At 37.7% G+C, this 21,051-nt stretch overlaps 1 protein-coding gene across 2 annotated transcripts in view; it reads left to right on the plus strand.

The window, feature by feature from the left end:
* The window catches only part of Cntn1 (contactin 1), a 311,527-nt gene that overhangs the window by 240,316 nt on the left and 50,160 nt on the right, over positions 1-21,051 (plus strand). For both annotated transcript variants that reach the window (XM_036207695.1, XM_036207694.1), the window contains exons 16-20: positions 3,723-3,881; positions 7,981-8,130; positions 13,660-13,730; positions 15,454-15,688; positions 20,540-20,643. In XM_036207695.1, coding sequence (XP_036063588.1) covers positions 3,723-3,881; positions 7,981-8,130; positions 13,660-13,730; positions 15,454-15,688; positions 20,540-20,643 — 719 coding nt within the window. The remainder of the gene's footprint in view (positions 1-3,722; positions 3,882-7,980; positions 8,131-13,659; positions 13,731-15,453; positions 15,689-20,539; positions 20,644-21,051) is intronic.

Consider the following 21,051-nt stretch of genomic DNA (forward strand, 5'->3'; position numbering starts at 1 on the left):
TCTTTAACTGACTTATTTGGTAAAGGAGGAATAACCGTCCAGCTGAAACTTATATGTTTTTTTTCTCTATTGAAAAGGTTTATTTTGAGATGATTTTTATCAAATAAAGGGTGATGAGTTCCATAATTTTTGTCTCCTTAGCATCTTCTAACTTCATCAGCTTGTAGGTAGCACTTTGGTAAAAATTGTGTTGTGATGCTTTGGTTTTTGTATTACAAACTGACCACTTGTCTGGAGAAAGAGAATGACAATTTTGAAACTGGCAACATTTATTTAAAGAATAGGTGACATCACATAGACTGGAAATATTTAGCAGGCAGCATCGGAGAGTACTTCACACTATGATAATGTACCCATGAGATGAAAATGTACTTATAGAAATTATTGTCTTCTGGATGAGGATGCCCTAACAAATGCTAAGTATGTGGTAAAATGTTGAATGCCAGTTCTTCCCATGAGGATTTATTGAGAGTACACAGTGAATAGTGGAAGGAAGGAAGGCGGAGAGAGGAAGGAAGGAAAGGAAACTTGAAATCACAGTTATGTGTAAACCCCGTGCCCTGTATCCCATTGACAAGAGGCTCCGGAAAGGGCTCTCGGCTTGCTGGTGCCTTCTTTTGTTCTAAGGCACACAGTTTCTTTGCCTCACTTTCTACCACAGCACCATCATTCTGGAGGGAAAAAAATCAACCAAGTAACATTACCACCTCTGCTGCTTAAACCCTCCGTGGGAAGTGCAGCTCAGGCCACCCAGAATTCTGTGCTCCACAGTAGCTGTACAGTCTTCATTTCCCCTCACTTCCATCAGAGGCCACAGAAAACACTTCATTTTCTAGGATCCCTGCTGCTCTTAGATGATCAATGAATGTTTCTTCTTGGGAGTAATTACTGCTTCCAGGAGCTGTGACTCCTAGAAAGCATGTTGAGTGATAATGGTAACTGACTGTTTTCAAAGGTTCTGAGGACAAGGCCTGCCTGGAACTGAATTCTTTAAGGTGGCTAGTCATACCAACAATCTAATGATGAACTCACATTGCTCCCATTTTGCCTACGAGAAAGCAAGGATTCTGTCATTTGAAAACCCTGACCACATTAACTTAGCATGTGAATCCTAAAGGCATGCTTACTTTGAACTGTCAGATTCCAACTTTTTAATCCTATGATTTGTTTTTCCTCTGAGTGAAATATTTATCTTGGAGACAAATATAAGAAGTAACTAGGTGAGAAGCTAGATGGGGCAGCCATTAAAGGCTAAAGCTCATAATAAGAGACTATGGAGCAGACAAGTCTGTTTTGTATTAGATAAAATATTGCAAAGTAATATTATCACATAAGGGATTTGAGGGTGCTGGCCGCTCCTTTCATCCGCTCCCTCAGTTCCACCTCCTGGTAATACAGTATCTCAAAGTTAGTGAGTGTGTGGTTGAAGATTATAAGGACATCAGCTGTGATCAATTCATCCATATGGTCAACAATAAACCCTAACAAGCCAAGCGTGCATCAGAGATCAACATGACAAATAACAACCATATATTTGCTCAGTAATGTCATGTTTCAGTCACTGAACAACTCAATAAAGTTATGATGCACATAAAGTAACAAACATACTAACTTATGCAACACCATCCAATCTTTGTGCACTATTGCTCACCTGAAACTCCAAGAATTTCAGAGAAAAACAGCAGGGAAATGATGAGCACATGAGCAGGTAGAAGCTAATCTGGGAGTTTCTTCTTCAACTCCTTGTAACATCGCTGTACACTAATGCTCAGCAGAGTTTGGATGCATCATAGAAGCTTATCTTCCATTAAAATTGTTTCTTTCCTCCTTCACCTTTTCTTTTTTAATTATCTGTAATACTCTGCTCAGTACTTGATTTGCCTGGAAGTCTCATTAACAAGCTGTCCTGTGTTTCAGTCTGGATTTTACATGTTAAAAAAAAAATGTGGTTTATTCTCTTTGAATAGCAAGTGTGCTCTATATTGTGTACATATCTGTATTTGATAGTTTAACATTATATAGAAGCACACTCATAGATGAGCATTTTAAAAGTTTGTTTACCTTTATTGTATTCATATGTATCAGTCTGAGGAATAAATTTTACTGCTGCCAACATGGTGTGTCTTGTGTTTATTGACATACAAATTCTTTCTTCCTTGAGACTGGCAAAGGTGTGAGATGTTGCCTATCCTCTGTTAAACCCAATTATATATGCCGGAAATGACACTAAGGCTACCCACCCACTTGATAGAACATAAGAAAGATACTAGCTGCAGGATAAAGACAGATGTATGCTATTTAAAAAAAAAATGTGACAACCAAATAGTTGATTGCTGTATTTGATCGCCACAATTCAGTTAAAGATGCCTCTGTGGTACAGAGAGAGTTAAGTGGAGGCATTTTCTGAATATATGCACTAGATGTCTCTTCACTAAAATGATTTTAATAGCAAGTAATGGCTGCTAGTTAAAATACCTTCTCCAGCCCTCAGTTTTAAGAAGAAAAAAAAAATTCAAGACCTGAAATAGAAGAATCTTGAACACCATTTCTTGGCATTTACCAGCCTTTACTTCCCTTATTACTTTTCTTGTCCATTTCAGTCTTTCAATTCAAAGAGCTGTGGAAACCCCTAAAGTTATATCCATTTCAGCATGGTATTGTCAATTTGGAGAGTTAATAGGTAGCATAGTTTCTGCAGAATTATGCACCTATGGTAACCTATTTTAACACTGTTTATGTTCACCAACCATGGGGTCTTGTGTTCTAAGACTTGTTGATATCTAGTGTAATGTTTACAGAGCAGGAGCCTCTTAGTGGAGTTATTTTCAATATTTAATTTAAGTAAAGAAGTCTCTCTTAATGTAATTTATTTTTGTTGCTGTAACTAATAAGAAATTTGATACCCAAAACAATATATAAAATGATTCTCAGAAATCCAAGTAAAATTAATTGAAGATATATATTAATAATTAACCAACATTATCATTATGGTTAATGTTATGGAATATAGGTTGTAGTAAGGTATTTATTCCATGTGGAGAGACAGAATGAAACACTTGACCAAATATTGTTATATTTGAATTGAATATGTGATCCATGCATCCAATAGACATTCATTAAAGCTCAACACACTATAATTGTATTGCATTGTATAACTGTATAATTGTATAACTGTATTAGCTTTGCTGAAGCCAAGTGCATTTGTGTGTGTGTGTGTGTGTGTGTGTGTGTGTGTGTGTATGTGTGTTAACTAATTTCACTTGTGTCATGAGTAAAGAGCTAGGTTTTTTTAATTTGTGTATTTTAAAAGAAATATTTATTAAGGGACACAAGCATGTATCTGGAGGTCAGAGGACAACTCCATGTGTCTGGGGGATCAGAGGACAACTTGGGGGAGTCAGTTCTATTTTTCTGCCATGTGGGTCCTGGAGACTGAACTCAGGTCATAAGGCTTGGTAGCAAGTGCCTTTACCTGCTGAGCCATCTTGGTGGCCCACTGCTGTTTTTAATGTGTTGCCTTCCTTACAAAGGGACACATAAAATAATTAAGTGCAAGCATAGTATATGCTGTCACTCCTTATTGTCTACATTGGAGGAAAGAGCAACAACCAACACAAATTGCATTGTTTAGAATAACTGCAAGGAGGCCCCTTGTGTATTCTCATGTGTGTTTAATTCACTAACTGAGACTCACTGATTTCTTACCCACATCTTTATCCCAGGGCCCCCAGGCCCTCCAGGTGGCCTGAGAATAGAAGATATCAGAGCTACCTCTGTGGCACTGACTTGGAGCCGTGGTTCAGATAATCACAGTCCCATCTCTAAATACACTATCCAGACCAAGACTATTCTCTCAGATGACTGGAAAGATGCCAAGACAGGTAAGTTTGCCTGTCTAATGAGTCTGTTCATGTTTCCACATGGTTTTCCTTTTTGTCTCTTCTAATTGTAATTTTTCTTCCCTCCAAGTCTTCCTAATGTCCTCTTTCTCCAATCCCTCCCATGACCCCCTCACTTGCTCAGATTGATGGTCTCTTTTTCTTCTATTACTATTGGTACACATATGCATATGAATGCACAAATATGTAAATAAAAGCTGCTAAATTTGTTTAGTCTTGCTTGTATATATATGATTTCAGGGCTGAGCATTTGTATTGTATAACCAGTTAGGAGGCTCTCCCTGGTTGAAGCTAATTCTGCTCTCAGTGATCATTAGTTGCCTATAGTTCCTTGTCTAGGGGTGGGACCCGGGAGACATCCCCTTCCACATTAGTGTATCTATTAGGATTATCATTGTTAAGGTCTTGTTTAGGCAGCCATGCCATTGAGGTAACCTGGGTGAAGTTTCCTATTCATTTCTAGGAGAGACAATCTCACATGTAGTGGACTTCCTGGTCTTCTGGTTATTACAATCTCTCTGCACCTTCTTGATATCCCTGAGCCTTGGGTACAGGAGTTGTGCTGTAGTTATATTCACTGGGGCTAAGCTCCCTGTGATTAATACTTCTCTGAATTATGACCAATTTTGCTTTTCTGTAATAGTCTCCATTTGCTAACAAAAGAAGCTTCTTTGATTCATGGTGAGAACAAAAATATCTGTAGGTATAAAAACATAAGGCTATGTTTTAGAATGCAGTTAGTATTATTTTATATTTGCCTAAAAGTATACATACATGTATATTGTTTTATAGGTTTTAAATACATTTGTTAATCACTAAGAAGGCAGATTTAACACATTATTTCCTGTGTGTATATATGATGTGTGTTAGTGTGTATACATGATCACATATGTGCAGTTGGACACACATGGAGGCCAGAGTCACCAATGGTGCCATTCCTCTAGAGCATCCATTTATTTGTTGTGGTAGACTTTAACTGGGACCCACGACTGCTGATTAGTCTAGGGTGACAGACCTTCCAGTTCCATGTATCTGCCTGTCTCCATCTCCCTCGATCTGGGATTCCAAGTGCATGGTAGCATGACTAGCTTTGTACATAGATGAGGGAGATCAAACTCAGATCCTCATGGCTACATAGGAATTTTATCAACAAACTATCTGCCCATCCTACTAGATGCTAGTCTCTTAGTATCTACTTCCTGTTCCCTCTCGAAGAAGGTTATATTCACCTCTGAGCCATGGCTTCCTGTTGGAGTCTGCCTTCTCATGGTAGGAGCTCCAGAGCTGTATGATTATCTTTCTACCTTTTTTTACTTGTTTTTAAGCGAAGGTCCAAGTCCATGTTTGGAATCCAACTGTTACCACCAAGAAACTCCAGTTGACCATTTATGACCTATTGCCTCTACTCCTCCAAACTATTCTAGGGAGTCAAGTAAGATTTCTCTACTGGGAGAAATCCCTGGCTTCTTGTGTTCGTAGGATGTTCAGACTAGTTCTTCATATGTGTCTGAAGGCAGCCTTTCAGCTGTAGTATCCACAAAATAGCTGCATGGCTCTTCCCATTCAAAGCTAACATAACCCGTTCATAGATGTTCACTGTTCAGCTGTTTGGAGGAGTCCTGGTGAAGCACTGGCTACCGCAGGAGCAGTCTGTCATTGCCAAGATGGGCCTTTAGGAAGGTGTTCAATGTCTCCAATCTTAAGATTTTTTAGTAGTGCTGAGGAATTGTTCCATGGGAAGTAACAGAGTGAATCTGATTGCTTCTTTGAGTTTTCTTTAATTTTTTTTTTTTTTATCTACGGACTCCCAAACTCTTTCTACATGATCAGCATAACAAACTTCACAAATTCTGTACCTTAAACCAATACAAATTGACTCTCAAAGTTTCAGATGCCAAGCATATGATACCAAGGTCTTTTCATGGCTATACTGTCTCTCAGTTCCAAAAAACCACACACCCCTTGACTTTGCAGCTTCTGATATTTTATGTGGTGTGTGTGTGTGTGTGTGTGTGTGTGTGTGTGTGTGTGTGTGTGTGTTTCTACATATACATTTAGGGGTGCACATGTACACATGTGTACATGGATTCTTGGATACCAACGGACAATTTTGAATGGTGTTACTTACAAGAAGTCTACTTTATTTTTTGTGTCAGGGTCCTTTGTTGACCTGCAGTTTGTCAACTAGTCTAAGCTAGCTGGCCAACAATCTCCAGTGATCCTCCAATCTCTGCCTCCCAAGTGCTCTAACATGCCAAGACCCCTTTTTTATTTTTTTTTAATTTTTCATATATATATGGGTTTTGCCTACCTGTATGTAAGTATACCATATATGTGTCTGCTGCCATGGAGGTGAGAAAGAGGACATCGTATCTCCTGGAACTGGGGTTACAAATGGTTGTGAACTACCATGTGGGTGCTGTGAACCAAACCCAGGTCTTCTACAAGAGCAAAAAAATGCTCGTAACTGTTGAGTGTCTCCTGAGCTCCATGCTCAATATTTTTATGTGAGTTCGGGAGGTTGAATGCAGGTCTTCATGCATATTCAGCAAGCACTTTGTAAGCTGAGCTATCTCCCCAGCTCTCTTCCAGTGTCTTTTAGAAACAAATATCACCCATGTTCCTTGCCTATGACTGCATCACTTTACTATCTATCTCCATGGTCATAGTGTTTCTCTCTCTCTGTGAGGTCTCTCCTCTTTGTCTTTTACAAAGACACTTGTCTTTGGACTTGGGGCTCACATCTAACAATATTTAGATTAATTTAAGCTTCTTCTTAAAATTCTCTGCTGAGACCCCACTGTTCACATTAGGTATTACACAGGTTCTGAATTTAGACATTGATGTATTCTTGGCTTTCTTATCATTTAATATGATACAGCCTTCTTTCTACGGGAAGCTCAAAGGCGATGAAAAGAGTAACATAGTTTACGCCATCTCAACCAGAATCATATCAACCTGCTTTTCCCCTTTACTTGATGAAGATCTTTTATTGTTGTAGACGCTTACTTGCCCTCTTTCCATCATCTTAAATCAAAGTTCTTCTGTACGTGAATTTAAGCATAGATGTGGATTTAATGTGACAGAGAAACCACATAGAATGAAAACAGAGACCAGAGGAAGCCAAAATTTTAATCAGGAAGTCAAAATTACATCTTCAGTCATTTAAACAAAGCTGTGACAAGATGATAGGGCAATTGACAAAACTAGCATTCAATGGAAAAAAAATTAAGCAGGGGGCAGCCTAAGCTAGCCCTGGCATGCAAGGCAGTCAGAAGGTAAAAGCTGGACACTGAGCACCACCTCCTCAAAGGCTGTGTGTTTATGATCTGCATAAACAGATGACAGTTCCCCAAATATTAACATAATGAGTCACAGGCAAGCCTAAAAGAACAAATTCTCCAACTGGTATACAGGTATTTACATGCACTTGTGTGTAGGCTAATTATTAAAAACATGTAGCAATGTTTGAAGCAAGCTTAAACTAAGAGATAGACCTGTCTTGGTTGTGTATTTTTATCATATCTCAATTAAATAAGCAAGCTAAGATCCTATCTTAATGATGATTTATAACCTCCCTTGAGTAGCCATAATACTAACTTCTTATAGTACATAGACGCTTAGCTCCAGATGGTGTAAGTCTACACAACGTACAAGCAATATTATTCATGGTGTCATTTTTAATTCGAGCAGAAAATCATTTTCTCCCAATAGACCACACTAGTGGATGTTCACCCAAATTCTGCCTTAGGAAGTCATCCTAGCATTTGCTCCAAGAGAGTTGGCTCTTTTCTACTCAAGGGCAGCCCCTGGATTAGCAACAAAGCTTGGCAGAGCTCCAGAGCTTGGCAGGAGCCCACACCTCAGGGGTTCTAGACAGGCAAATTGCACACACATGTGTCACTTTCTCTAGATGGTTATCAGTGACCTTTCACCTTCTTCAACACAGCATTTGTTATTGATGCTTCCGTGTCAACCCACTGTGTATGTACCGTCTCTCTGAAATGGTAAAATGAAAATGGCTAGGTAAGAAAAGGATTTAGTCAACTGCTAATTTCTATTTTGTGTTGATTTTATCGAGATCCCCCGATCATTGAAGGAAACATGGAGGCAGCAAAAGCAGTGGATTTGATCCCGTGGATGGAGTATGAATTTCGGGTGGTAGCGACCAATACTTTAGGTACAGGAGAACCCAGTATACCCTCGAACAGGATCAAAACAGATGGTGCTGGTATGTGCAATAACCTTTGTAAATGTTGTAAGGTTACAACACCCCTTTAATATGTACTAGAATGCATTTGTATGCATTCTCTGTAATCAGTGGTTCAGTTAAGAGTGTGTGTGTGTGTGTAGCCCAAAGCAATAAAATAACTACTAAAATATTAATGTAGGATATACATTAATTATTTAAAAATCTATCAGTATTATATTTTCTCAGCATATTCTACCAGAAACTATTCAAATAAAGTTTCTATGTAGAATATATGGTCTATAATATAAATTGTGACTCTTAACCACTAATCTTAAGATTAATGAATCTTAATCTTAATCATTGATTAAGATTAACCAATGTCTGTATTAAACAGGTTCAATGATTTGGGAGGTTCACTTCTTTGGCATACCACAGAAACATTTGCAGCTGAATGGCCATGTGCCTGGCACATATGGGCAGGGTTTAGGGGCAAGAAGGGTCTGTAGACAAGGGAGACAGTAAAGGTTCATGGGATCATGGCACTGAGGAGTCATGACTTAAGACACAGCTTTAGTTGTCATCTAACTAGATTTTCAAAGCATCTCAATCAATTCTGATTTACATTTTTATGCTAAGTACCAACTCCCTTTAAATACCCTTTATTTTAATAAACATTCCACTCTTCCTTTACCCCATGTTTCCAAGATAGAATGTTATTCTGATTCTAATGATATTTCTTCCTTTTATTAATCCCTGTCTATTAAAAAACATTTTTACAGGCTGAGTTCATTTAACTTTCCTTGCCCAAAATCAGAGTTTTGAGTTAAAGATTTTAAAAAAATGATTGACTGCTATTAATATTCTGCTGTGGTCTCTTAATGTCTCTTACCCATATTTTTGGCTACCCCAGTTCTTTGGCCTGATTTCCAAATAGAACTATAGGTTTTAATGTCATGGGGCATGGCCATCATGAACTACTTTCTATAGTCTGTGCAGTTTTATGCAGCTGATCTGATAAGCCTGATAGTGACAAAAGAAAGAGTATCATTAAAATTCCTGGTTTGTTTTGGAAAGACTATCCCATTGCTTATCAATGGGTTGGAGACATTCAGATAGTTGATTTAAGTCAAGGGCCATACTTGTATGTTTGAAAATTCAAATCCAGATGTCTCTTCCATTTCACGGGATATCTCTTCAAGATAGCTTTTCAAGCAGGACTCTGAACACACATCTGCTTTCTGAACTTGGATTAGAATCCTAACTGAAGCTTCAATTTCTTCCTTAAATACAAAGGCAGACGTCACCAGAAATTCTAGTTTTTGTATATTCCCCTACAAAATGACCTGGAACATTCTGTTTTCTCTACACCACAGAAATTTCATTAGGAGGAAGACGCAATCCAAGTTGAAACCGTATAGGACATAGACACTGCCTAGCCAGGTCTTGGGTTTATTTATTCATTGCTATCTCAGATGCCACCTATGTTGCAATAGTGGCTTCTGAGTGATTATTTACCCTCTCTTGAGAAACAAAGAAAAACAAATGGATTGTGACGTGACTGGCGGTTTTCACCACAGAATTCCCTACCAAGAAATCAAACTTGGTGTGTTTGAACAAGCTTTCATTTCAGAATAAAATTTCAGGAAAATCCCAAGTGTTTAAGCTGGGTTAGGTAAATATTTCAGTTGTAACATCATACCTATCTCAAGTTTAGACCATTTTTTCCTCATTGAGTTGGATTGATTTTTCTATTGTGTAAACAGTGTCTTTTCTGAACACCAGATTCCTTAGTGAATATTGTCCATAAAGTAGAAGGCAATCTTTGACATTGCTCATCTGTAGGACCTCCCTTTTTCTTAGGCATTTAGCTATAAATGATATTTTTATTCTTTAGTCTCAGATAATATTGTTTAAAGGGACTCACTACCTAGAGACAATTACTACGAAGTCTATCTTAAATTGTTTTTTTTTTTTTTATCTCACAGTAGAAGTGATGCAGTTTTTAAATCTCAGATTGAGTTTGATTATTTTATATTAGAATCTATAAAAATAATCAATATCTAGTACCACATCAGGGAGTGGTATTCCTTTGAGTGACTGTGCAAAATTGAGAGTTTTCAGCTAGAAGACATATTTGTAATTTAAGGAACAGTATTTTAATTAAAAATGGTAACAAAAGCATCCCCTTTGTTTTGTGTCCTCACAGAACACATTCTCACATCAATATCTCTGCAGTGAAGGCAGGTTAATTTTGGTAGCTTTCATAAATATCTCTGTCAGTTCAGGTCCATTTAATGAGGAAAAATAGCATCACAACCAAAAATGATATGAAAAGCATAGTGCCTTAATTTTATGCCTAATGAAACTATTATACTCTCATATTTTTATTTACTGTTTTATTTATTTTTGTTTTCTATTTTTCTTTTTTAAATGTGTTTAATAGGAAGGGGAAGATATTAGTAGCAGTAGTAGTATAGAAAAATTATTGCCATTTTGTGTGTAAACAAGTGTAGCAAATGCACTAGAATGATTCTTTTGTTTTCATAAATATAAGTACAGTAGAAATCTTTAATCCTTTCCCTTCTTTTAAATAACAAAAAACCATTATCGGATTGAGATCCGCAGAAAAATGTATTGTACACTGTGATTTCTGCTCACAACCTTTGTTTCTTCCAAACTAAATGTCCTCACCTGACCTGAGTTACTCCTTTATTGTAAGTCCACTGAGGGAGTCACAGAGATATGCTGCTGTTTCTTTATATTTACAAATATTAAAAGAACTGGTGATCTTGCTGGATGAGACATCATGGGTTCCCAATCTGTTTTCATCCTCCAATAGGAAAGCATCTATTCAAATGCGAGCCATGTGAAAAGACTTTTCAGTGTGTTCTACCACCAGGTCAAGGCCTTAGGAGTAACAAGCACTGTACAGTTCATTGGATTGGACTGTTAGCACTTCAGAATTGTGTATTAATGATATAATTGTATTGTAATCTCAAAAATAAAAGAAGCTGTTAAAAATGAGGCATCTATACATTGAAAATAGAACACTGACTGTCAGTCCTTGGTTTTATAGACTGACACATACAATCATGTTCAATCATATTTTTAAATCATAATGAAATTTTAATATAAATTGAAATTTTAATGATTAACTTTTTGTGTTAAGATGACTATGCACAATAAAGCACTAATTAAAAAATAATTTCCCAGCACATTTTGTATCAAAAGCCAATCTTTAGAAAATATATGACTTTCATATTCAGAATTTCTTGCTGGGCAATGGTGGCACACAGCTTTAGTCTTAGCTCTCGGGAGGCAGAGGCAGGTGGATCTCTGTGAGTTTGAGGCCAGCCTGGGCTACAGAGTGAGTTCCAAGAAAGGTGCAAAGCAACACAGAGAAACCCTGTCTCAGAACAAAACAATAAAAATGAACAAACAAACAAACAAACAAAAAATCCAGAATTCCTTATGTGCCAGTTTTTATGTTGTCAAATAAAGCCCAAAGAGATGTTCACTGGAAATTATTTAAGAATTAAAATATAAAAGGAAATTTGGGAATATTAGGTTCTTTCATTGGAAAGAATAATCATGATATTGAGTTGATTTCCAAGCTGTTTTGGAGTATATAAGCTGAAACATGCCAGCCCTTTTGCAAATAAAAAAAATTATTCTTTATCCAAAATGCTGGCAAAGGGATGATTTAACCTCTTACTTTCAAACTATAAATATTGTTTATTCACTATTAATAATTTATCACTTTTTAAACATTAGTTCAAAACATGCCTGCTAATGTTTATTAAGATTTACTTCCCTGAGACCAAGCATTCTATGGGAAGGCTTCTTGCTCAAGCATGGCTGAACATCCAGTGCCAACTGCTCTGTTCTCTGATTCGATTTACATATATTATGTGTCAATTCCCTTTGTGGAAAATTGCTTCTACTCTGCTAAATCTAAAAATAATCAATAAGTCAACAATCTAGGCAAAACAGCAAAATTTTCTATTAACAGACATAGTTCTTACCTTTGTGTTTTTCTTATTTTGAGTTTAAAAGCATGAACAAAATGGACACTCTCTGAAAAGAAAATGAGTCTTGAAGCATACTAGAAAGTATTTAATTTATCACAAATTAGAAGATGTTCAGTCTAATAGGGATAGTCTATTTTTAACTATTATAACTTAAAAAGTTTAAATTGGTTTTAATGAAAAGCATTGCAAAGAAATAACTTGGCAAATACACATGTCCTAAGAAGAATATTTGATTCCATATATTTTTATAACCATTTATTTAAGATTACTTTGAAATTATTTCCCCACACCCACTCTACTTGCATCTAGAGTAAAACAATATTTGATTTATTGATTTTAGAAAAAGCAGCTTTTAGTTTTTCCATAGCAAACAGAGTTTTAAATGTAGAATATTAGTTTTGGGGCTAAGAGCATTCACAGTTATTTTAATAGCTTGACCTGCAATTTGTGTATATATTAACAAATGAGCTACACTTCACCTCTTAACATCTTGTGTGCCCATTTTCACCCTCTAGTACACAGTGGTGACAGTTGAATTGTGTATTTGTATCTTGGGCTTCATATTAATCTCTTCATGTAGAAAGAAGATCACATAGCTTGATGGACAGAGGAAGAAAATGTATTTTAGTTTCTATGCAGCTGAAGTACATATTTCATCAATGAATTTATAAGACTGACATGGAACTTTTAAAATATGCTTCTTGGAGTCACAGCTCTTTGTCAGACTCTGATGCACCCCCCTTCCCCCCGAGTGTTACCTTACTAGGTACATTTTATGATGGGTGTGACTAGGTCCCTATTGTGAAGAGATTTAGTCACGGAAGCACTAACACTTCATCACCTTAGGGTGTGAGCAGATCTGGGGTGACAGCTCACATGAGCCAGTGCATTTGTCAGGGAAAGTGTATGCTTCTTGTGTAGTGCTGAATTTGGCCCACATTGCTGGGAGTGCAGGGACAGGCGTGTCTAGTTAGAAGCCAAGTCCATGTATTCAGCAAGAGGCAGTACCAGCCCTGGAGGGATTGCAAGGAGAGACAAAAGCCAAAAAGGCACTAGGATGGGCAGATTAAAGCAGTGCCACTTTTAAAAGAATGAGAAAACATGATTTCTGGGGCTAAAAGAGGAAAGATGGAGGATTGTTGAAATTTGATTATGGGGTCAAGTACAAACCAGCTGTATATGAGTTCTTCCAGGCACATCTGTGAGTTCTTCCATGCAGAACTATGTGTGAGTTCTTCTGTGTCCATTTGTGACAGGAGAGGTATGCTAGCCTGGGGGTTAAGGAAGAGTACATAAAGGACAGTTCTCTGGTATGGAAACTACATGGTGTAGTCTCCACTAGACACAGAGACCCAAGAATGATGGGAGAGGATGGATATACACACCTGCTAGTGTGGCTGAGCAGCTCCTCCTGCATCTGACTTTGCTTAGCAGATGAAGAATGCATGGTTTTCTGTGGTAAATAAGAACATCATTATCAGAAAAATAAAAAACCTTAGCTTCTAAGATTTACGTTTTGCAATTTTACTTGTTTCAGCACCAAATGTGGCTCCCTCAGATGTAGGAGGTGGGGGTGGAAGCAACCGAGAGCTGACAATAACATGGGCGGTAAGTACCAACACACTTCATGGAGATATATCGTCTATTTTTAATTGAAAACCCATTTTTATCAAAATAAATTGAAAATAAAAAGGAATATTCAACCCAAGTAAAAACAAAAAAAAAAGACACTTTTTGCCCATAACTGCACATCAGATTTCACATCCTCCCGTGCTTAGGAAGCAGTTCTCGTGCCAAACAAGATACTGGCTGCTGGGGATGTGTTGCCCTAGAAAACACCCAACTCTTTGATCCCGCAGGGACTGTGAGCACAACTGCCCACTGACCTGTTGTGAGTCATGTAACCTTTTGCCTGGATGTTTATACACTAGAGATTATGTTCACAAATGACATCAAATCCATTTCTAAACAGAACACTGGCTCTCACTCAAGCCGTGCTTCAGTCACTGTAATCCATCTTCATCTGTTTTAGCAGTCACCCAAAGGGCTTGACACTAAGAGCCAAACATTTCATCCAGTTTTCATGACTCAAAGGGAGATTCTGTGCCTGACTCTAGATTTTCAAAGCAGGAGATACTGGGACAGGGGAAGGTAAGGCAGCCACAATTTGTCTGAGTTAGACTTCTAGCTAGACACACTCTGCACAACCCACTCATTCTGTAGTTTTAGTATTTGACTGTTGAAGATATTAAAGGGTCACAATAAGGTGTCAATGATGGCAAGAAAATTGCCAGGCTTTATCTTTATTCCTTTCGTGAATTAAACTGATTTATCCAAGAAACGGATGTACAGCGTAAAGTGACTTAACTCTGCTATACAACCATTTAAATTAGATCTTCTTCAAGTGAAATCTAGGAAAAAAAAATTTTTTTGCTAGTTTGAAAATGTGTGTGTGTGTGTGTGTGTGTGTGTGTGTGTGTATGTGTTTTAGAGTCAATATTATATCCCAAAGTACAAACATTTATAAAAATTAGACCTTCAGAAGTGCAAATAAAAGGTATTACACTACCTTTAACTCAGGGCTGTCTGTACCATCACAAACCTTTTTGCAAATGATGATTGTCTTCCTGAGAAACCCTGAGTAAGTTCCAGGAAATGAAGCATGGCAGTAATGTTCAGTAAGCAGGTGCCCAAAGCCAGCCCCTTGCACATGGGAGTGGTCCCACTCTTCCTCCAAGGTACTTAGACTCCTACTCCTCCTAAAAATCACTTTCTGATGATAACCAAGACATTCTAGAATCTGGATTCATATTATGGCCTTTAAATTGTGCAGTTCAGTCATTCATCCTGTGTCTTTTCAGCCCTGCTCTAGGTTCTGAGGATGAAAAAGAAAGCAAATTCACCAACTCCTGTCTTTGTACAACTTATTTTTCAGCAGTAGATAAAGAACGTAAATGTGTAGAATTGACCACAACAATATGAAAGGAGAAAAAGAAAAAGAAAGCCAGGAGGTTGCTGCAGATTCTTAGAAGGCAGATTCCATGGGCTGAGAAAATACTGTATGGGAAGTAATGCACATCCTCCCACAGTGAGGGAGGGAAGAATTAGTTGGTGGTGGATGGAATGGGGGTTGCGGGCACACAAGTGTTCAATGAGCAGCAAGGACACCACTCTATGGCATCATCTCATGGCATCTTCACAACTGTCATTAATTTATGAAGTAAATACCTAATTTTGCCAAGAGCATGCTTCTCTGTGTGACTGTATTCTCATAAGACGCTTCCCTCTGAACTGTATCACAAAGCTATTTGTTATTTGAATTTTTATTTAGCCTTTGTCAAGAGAATACCATTATGGTAACAACTTTGGTTACATTGTGGCATTTAAGCCATTTGATGGAGAAGAATGGAAGAAAGTGACCGTTACTAACCCAGACACTGGTCGCTATGTCCACAAAGATGAAACCATGACCCCTTCCACTGCATTTCAAGTAAAAGTGAAAGCATTCAACAATAAAGGAGATGGGCCCTACAGCCTTGTCGCTGTCATCAACTCAGCACAAGATGGTAGGTGAATGAGAGACCTGGCTGCTGTCATGGAGGAGGAGAACTAGAACCATTAGAAGGATCTAGTTTGTTTTCTTTTAGGCATTGTATGTGGAGATCTTCTTATATCACTGTGTGCTCAGTAAGCAAGTATTCTCTTAAGCCAATTTTAAATGTCAGCCTTCCCATGTAAATAACAGAAATGCTGCTATAAATATTTTAAATCCTTTTCATTCTTCTGAGTCTGTTCTTGTAAATTAGGAAATTGCTCTTAAAACAGTTGGCTGATGAAATCCAGTCCTAATGATTATAATTTTGAATCCTGAATTCTCCATTCTTGAATAACTTTGCAGAGTCTATGTTTTTCTGTGTGCTTGGAAAAAATATTTTGTTATTTTATATATGTGGTTATTTTGCCTATATGTAGTGGGCTTCAGGTCCTCTGGAAATGTAGTTACAGATGGTTGTGAGCCATTAAGTGTGAGTAGAACCTGGGTCCTCTGGAAGGCCAGTGAGTGCTCATGATTACTGAGCCATCTCTCCAGCCCATGAGTCTATGTAGTTTCAAACTCCACTACTAAAAAAGAAACCCAGAATTGGTTATCCAATACCAAGTGTTGAGTCCAGACATTATATATATATATATATATATATGTAACAAAAACAACAACAAAAAAAACCTTAGCAAGTTATGTTTATATAGTTCAATGACAATTAAAGTTCAATAACAACAATTAGAGAAGTAGAAATCATGAATTTGAGAGAGAGCGAGGGGATACATGTGAATGGCTGAAGGAAGAAGGAAAGAAGGAAATGATGTAATTTTTATGTAGTATTTGTAAAATTGCCTGGAATTTTAACTTGAATTTTATCTAATAGCAGCATTTATGTACATTTTGTTATTACATTAAATATTGGTGTGTGTGTGTGTATGTGTGTGTGTGTGTGTGTGTGTGTGTGTGTTGAACCTGAGTGTTGATATGTGGGCATATTAGTGTGTACATGTGCAGGTCACGGGGAACCTTACTACCTTGTTTTTTTGTTTGTTTGTTCGTTTTTGTTTTTTTTCCTTTTGAGACAGGGTCTTTTCCTGCTCTGAATACTAAGAGTTGGCTGGGTTGACTGGCCAAGAGCACCAAGGGTATACCTGCCTCTGCCTCCCAGCTCAGAAGTCATAGGCATGTATCACAGTACTTAGCATTTTGCTTTTCTTAATGCAGTCTGGGGCTCAAGCTAGGGTTTTCTTGCTTGCAGGGCAAGCTCTTCACAGCTAGCTGAGATACCTTCCCTAGCCAGTTGAAAATTTTCTATAAAGGAGAAAAACTGTCCCTGGAAGGCCTGCTCTTTTCTGAGGAGAGACAGAGGAGAAGTGGGTCTGGGGAAGTGGGGAGGTGTGTGGAGGAACTGGGAGAAGAGGAGGGCGGAAAAATGTTATCAGGATGTAATAAGATAGGATAGAAGAAAATGGAGATGAATTTTTAAACCATCTTATTAAATAAGAAAGACGGAGCCAAATAAAGGGGTGAAAGCCTTAGAGATCAGGGAAATAGTGATAGCCACCAACCTTACCTCTCCAGCTCTGCAGTTACCAAAATGAGGTATTTCCTGTCTAATGTGAGCCTTTATTGCCTTACTGTTCTGTCCTCTCATTGGCTCTTAGCCCAGCTACCTCACTTCCTTGTCATTGCCTGTCTATACAGACCTCCAGGTCTCTATGGTTGGTACTGGGATTAAAGGTGTGTGTCATCACGCTTGGCTGTTTCCTAGTGTGTCCTTGAACACACAGAGACCCTGTCTACCAACTTATCTGATTAAGGGCATGTGCTACTGCTGCCTGACTTCTATGTTTACTTAAAAATGCTGGCCTTTTCCCCCTTGGTCTCCATGCATGATTTATTTATTAACATACAAATAAAATCACCACATTTCCCCTTTTCATCTAATATAAGTAATAAAAAGTTATAATTAATACAAGAAAAACTATATACAATAAGTACAGTAACTATATATAATATATACAAGCAATAAATATATCAACAATGTCTAGTCCATTTGTATTTGACAAATTTAGAGAAAATATTTATTATCTATTTTATTTTCATGAGTCCAAAATGTACCTAATTCACCACAAGAAAATAAATAAGTCAATTAAAAGAAGAGAAAAACATTTCTTATAAGCCATTTGAGAATAGGGCAGTGGTATTCTCATGTTTTCTGGGACTGTTCAGTAAACGAAGCATACTTGTTGAGGACTTTTTATGTACATGCAAACAGCACACAGTTTCAGGTTAAACACAATTAGGTTGCTGTCTGTGATTCCCCCATTTAAACAGCTAGGTTCAGGCGGCAAAGCACTTACTTTTGTAAGTGTGAGGACCTTAGATTCGATTCCAGCACACAGAAAAAAAATGAGGAGCTATAGTGTGCCTGTGACCTCAAGGCTAGGGAGGTAGAGACAACAGGATCAACAGGATCCATGATGCTAACTGGCCAAACAGGCTAGCCAAATAAGTGGGCTCTGGGTCCACTGACCTTGTCTAGACAAGAGATGGAAAAGCAGTTGAGGAAGATATCTGAGGATAAGTCTTCTTACCTCCACATGCACACACATACATGTGTATATGCACCTATAACACAACACAAAAGATATAATTGTGTCAGGGAGAAGGCTCTCCTGTCCAGGGGCTTCCTGGGAGGACCAGAATTCAGATCTCCAGCACTCATGTGAGAGAAAAAAGTCTTAGAGGCTCCTACCTATAGTGCCAGTGCAAAGGCAGAGTTTGGTGGTCAGCTACCCCTGTCTATCAGTGAGAGACCACATCCCCAAAAATAAGGTTGGAAAATATAGAAGAAGACATCTGTCTCTCTCTCTCTCTCTCACACACACACACACACACACACACACACACACACACACACAGAGTCACCCCTATTATTTCTCTGTATTCGTATGTATTCTGTCAATAATCGATGGATGGAAAAGAAAATGGAGATTTTATGCTTTCTGTCCTAATAAAATACTCTTGGCTAGGTTTCTCTTGGTGCACACAGGAGTAACACTACAAAAAGAATTCAAAAACTGCAGTATTGTGCAGTTCTCTTTTGTTCTTTTAGAGAAAAGAATCCAGTGTCCTGGCCTGGCTGATTTACAAATTGTGTTGTTGTCTGGAAACAAGGTCTCATTTACTGTGCAACCCAGGCCAGCCTTAAACTCTCAGAAATCCTCCTGCCTCAGCCTTCTGAAATCACAACTATGTGCCACCAGGCTGGCAACATATGACTCAAAAATAAATGTAGCGCTGTCTCTTAGAAGTCAATGGGAATTCTTAACATATATTCTGTATTAGCTTCCATATTTCTAAGAAATTTTATTGTATTTCAAATTATCTTATGTTTAAAACAAATGTTATTTTACATATAAAATATTACTTTAAAATACAGACATTAGAAGTAGTCAGCTGAGTAATTTGTCTCAACTAAACTAACTATGTATCTCCAGAGAATAAAAGTAAAAAATCATTTCAGTTCAAAACCAGGCAACAAGCACTCCCAGTGGTATAGTGTTTCCCCCTTATGTGTTGTCTTCTTGGGGTTAAAAACAGGACTTCATCTCATGTGAGAGGCTGTCGGAGTCCAGATCCAACCTGTTGGAGGGTTCTTGAGGGGAGGAGAGAGGAATGATTCTCTGACCCTGAGTAAGTTTTCACTAGAGAGCCTTTGTGGGTCCCCACAATCTGACAGAGAAAATACAGGTTATAATTATTTCAATTATCTTTCCATCCTGTCTTGATTTTGTTCTCCTGTTTCTTTTGATGCTAAAGTCGGCGTTTAGGCAAAGGCCATGCTTCTCATGTAGTCAGTCCTAGGTGTTTGTATTAATCACATTTCTTTCTTGAGTATTTCACTAGGCTCATAAAATCTGCCTGGGCTGCAACTTGTGGAAGCTGTCTGTCATTCTTCTGCTAAGATGCCAGTCATGGCACCACTTGTTTACTTTGACTGGGAGAGGTAGCTTCTCACATGTGGGACATTTCTTAACATTAAGTAGGATTATGTCTTTTTAATGAAAGATAATAAAAATTGATGACCCCCTGCTTCAAGGATTCTGTGGTTCTTCGTGTAAATTTCACCAGGGATGTACATTTTTTTTGAGGGGGAGAAACCTTTGATACACATTTGACTGGATGCCCAGTTGGAAGATTAGGCATGGAAAAGCTCTCCAGAGCCCAAGAAACAGGGATGCCACAACTTGTTTCAAGGATCTTGAACTATTTTATAATTTTAGCTTAAACATGAGAGGGAAATTTTTTAATAGTTCTCTTTACTGGTAATTTACATTAATAGCAATAAGAAAATTAATTTTCATGAATGCCTCTTTATCCTAAATACTAATTTCCCCATTTTTGGAAAGTAAAAGTGATGAATTATGTAATTAAATTTAATTTGTATCAAAAGGCTATATAGAAATACCAGTTGGGAGTGTTTCTAAAAGTACAGTAACTCCTTTGAACATCCTGAGACCTCTGAAGTTTCCTTTTTTGTTTAAGTGTGGTGTGTGTGTGTGTGTGTGTGTGTGTGTGTGTGTGTGTGTGTATGGACATGTGTGTGTGTCTGTGTGTGTGTGTGCACATGTGTAAACATACATGAATGTGAATATGCACGTGTACTTATCACCACTAACCACAGTTAAAATAAAAACAATAGAAATGGATAAATATGAAGACTATTAAAACTTATTTATAAAATGTTATCATTCTATTTTATTCATATACAAATGAACTTTATTTGAACTTTTGTATAAACTTCAAGAACTTTATTTGAATTTTTTACATAAACTTCTGGCTGAAAAGTAACACTCTCACCCAATTTTAGCTCCCAGCGAAGCCCCCACAGAAATTGGGGTGAAAGTGCTATCATCTTCAGAGATATCTGTTCATTGGAAGCATGTTTTAGAGAAAATCGTGGAAAGCTATCAGGTGAGTTAAGTTTGTTTTAATAAAAAAGTATGTTTATTCATAAATATGTAAATGTAGCTTTTATAATAAGCTTAGTGTTTCAATGTCTGGTGTATCAATGGTTAATTTGGTATTGAACACCCTATTCTCTTCTGTTTAGTGGTCTGGATATCTATATGCAAGCTGTAAAGGATAAGAGAGAGATTGCCTCAATCTGATCATTACACACCATATGTGTGTGTGTGTGTGTGTGTGTGTGTGTGTGTGTGTGTGTGTGCACGCACTGAGCATTATGGACCCAATAAACACATAAAGATATTATCTCTCATTTAAACAATTGAGTAATAGCCAGGTGTGGTGGTGCACACCCTTAATCCCAGCACTCAGGAGGCAGATGCAGGATGATCTCTGAGTTAAGGCCAGCCTGGT

Source organism: Onychomys torridus, chromosome 16 (genome assembly GCF_903995425.1).
Source record: "Onychomys torridus chromosome 16, mOncTor1.1, whole genome shotgun sequence".
NCBI lineage: Eukaryota > Metazoa > Chordata > Mammalia > Rodentia > Cricetidae > Onychomys > Onychomys torridus.